Raw genomic sequence first — 2,499 nt, forward strand, 5'->3', positions numbered from 1 at the left:
GAAGAGCCTAGCGGGGCGTCTGTAAACCCTCCCCTGGGCGGGCAGGACGGGCCGTTTCTCCTCACCTTAGTTCACCTCCTGCATGCCGCCGGTGCCGGGGGCGCTGTGGAGCGGGGCAGGGGCAGCCCGCCATGGCCGAGGCAGGAGCGGGAAGCGCCGAGGGGGCCGAGGAGGAGCGGCGAGCAACGGAAGGTCGTGGTGGGGGAGGCGGCGGCGGTTAGAGGGGGGAGGCGCGAGCGGGAGCAGCCGTTGGAGGGAGTGGGGGGCGGGGTAACGGCTGCGGGTGGGGCGTCGCAGCGGGCGAGACTCGCGCGTGGGGGTCGGGGTGTCCGTGGGGCCGCCTGGCGCGCGTGTCTGTGTGCGCTGCCCGTGTTGGGTAACGCCGGGTGGGGGGGGTGGGTGCCTGCCTGTCTGTCTGTCTGTCTTGTCTGCGTGGTGTGGCACGAGCGAGCCCTGTGCGACCGTCAGGGGGTTGCGTGGCCTTTGGGTCTGCAGTCCGTGCGTGGCCGTGTGCKGAGCGTTCCCTTCCCGCGTGGGTAGGAGCCCACGCAGGCCGTGACCAGCCGTGTGCCTTCTATTTCCGTTGCGGTGCTGTTACGTTTCAGTATCAACGCTTTTCATTCTTTGCTCCCCCGATTTTATGCTGTTGTCTCTGGCCCAGTGTCTCGACCTGAACTCCAGTAACTATTTCCCCCATTTAGTTTAGTTAAGGTGCAGTTAGTTTAAGTCTAGTTAAGGTACGCAGTGGTGGTCCCAATGGTGTTATGTTGTGTACTCCCAAAGAAATGTTCACACTCTGCTTAGGTTTGTTATTAGTTATAAATGTGTCATCATACTTAAGTGATCTGGACTAAAAATATTTGTGTTTAACTTAGTATGTAATATGCACTTTCTGATATACAGTTAGTTGTGGTATGAAATCTAAATAAAAATCAAAATATGTGGACTTTTCCTATAAGAATAGCCATGGGAAAGCAATGAACCATAGGTTTTTATGTTATGTTGTGAAAGAACCTGTGCTACACGCACTGTGTTTTCTTTTCTTATTTATGCTCTTTATTCTCCTAATATATTTTGAAGAGATGAAATCTCTTTCAATTTACTTTTTAAAAGATATATTTATATCAATTTATGTAAAGGACTTAAAGATTTGAATAGAACCAGGTCAGCTCTGTCATTTTTCATTTGAGCAACGTATTTTTGTTTCTGTTGCACATTAGGAAAAACGCACTCTGAACTGGACAATTCAGATCAGCTAAGAGTCAAATTCACTGCAAGAAGAAAATCACTTTGTGGGTGATTGTGAGAAGTGAATCAATATCAATACTTTGAAAATTCCCTTCTTGAATGCCTGGGCTTGCTAAGGCCAAGGAAGTTCTGCAGCAGACTTGACAAAGTCAGCATTTACTCACAATAATTTGGATGTAAAACTTGGAAGTTTTAGATCCTCAATTTCTTTAGCACTGTATTGCTGGCAAGGTACTTTTTTTTCAGTAATGAACTAAGATATATGAGACTAGATTTCTATCAGCGACCTGATTTGAACCTAGAAGTGACTGGGGAAGCAGGGTAATCTTTCAAGGGCCTGTGTAGTATCTCTTCATTATCAGGTTAAAGTCATACTTTTTAATACACTAATAGGTTTGGCTAAATACTTGGTGTTTGAGATTTATTAATTAACTGTATTATTTAATTGTTAATTTACGATTCTTGACCACTTTATTATGAGTGAATGGTTAAAATAGACAAAAATAGATGCATAAAATAATCAGTTGCCCATGTTAATATGTTTGGCTAAAAGTCATTTCTGTAATTCAGGGTATAGTAATTTTTCTTTTCACCATTTCATGGTATTAAAAACAAATCCAGTGTTGTACTTTTAAGTTAACCTATAAATAGACTGTTCTCTGAATAGTATTGAGCATAAGATTACTTCATTACTAAATTCTCAGTATCTTTCTCATGCTTTATGGAAGCTTAGAAAATGCAGAAGAAAATTTGTTTTAGACAAGTACACTCCTACTATTTTCAAAACTTAACCCTTACAAAAATGGTTGCTCCAACTTTAAATGAAAAGTGTAATGTGGGCTATGGTTGGAATGCTAGACTCACTCTAAGTTGCCGGAAGGTGCTTTTCATGGCTTCTTTTAAAGCTCTATAGAATATAAAGAATCCAAATCTCTCTGCTGCTTGTTTATGCGTTCAGATGTGTGGGACTTGTAAGGTAATACATGGCATCAGTACCTCTCATTGTACTATATAGTTGAAGCATTTTGCTTACCTGCAAATAGATATAGGTATAGTTTTCTCAATCTTTAATGGACATCTGCAGTAAGAATTCATTAAAATAATTCTAGAAAAATAACTCCTTATTAAAATAAAAGAATTCATATGACACAATTATATAGAATTATTTGACTCAGCAGCTGTCCTGTGTGTGTGTGTAGATATATTTATAATTGGTTAGGTAATCAAAGACATTTTAGATCTTAAAAAAAA

The 2,499-nt window shown here is 42.0% G+C and overlaps 1 protein-coding gene across 2 annotated transcripts in view; it reads left to right on the forward strand.

The window, feature by feature from the left end:
• Positions 1–6: 6 nt before the first annotated feature.
• BMAL2 (basic helix-loop-helix ARNT like 2) overlaps positions 7–2,499 on the forward strand; it is a 34,152-nt gene continuing 31,659 nt past the window's right edge. For both annotated transcript variants that reach the window (XM_085324444.1, XM_085324445.1), the window contains exon 1: positions 7–192. In XM_085324444.1, the coding sequence (XP_085180570.1) occupies positions 132–192 (61 nt within the window). In that variant the 5' untranslated portion in view covers positions 7–131. The remainder of the gene's footprint in view (positions 193–2,499) is intronic.

Source organism: Rhea americana, unplaced genomic scaffold, assembly GCF_003343005.1.
Source record: "Rhea americana isolate MKP2758 unplaced genomic scaffold, rheAme1 scaffold_91, whole genome shotgun sequence".
Taxonomy (NCBI): Eukaryota; Metazoa; Chordata; class Aves; order Rheiformes; family Rheidae; genus Rhea; species Rhea americana.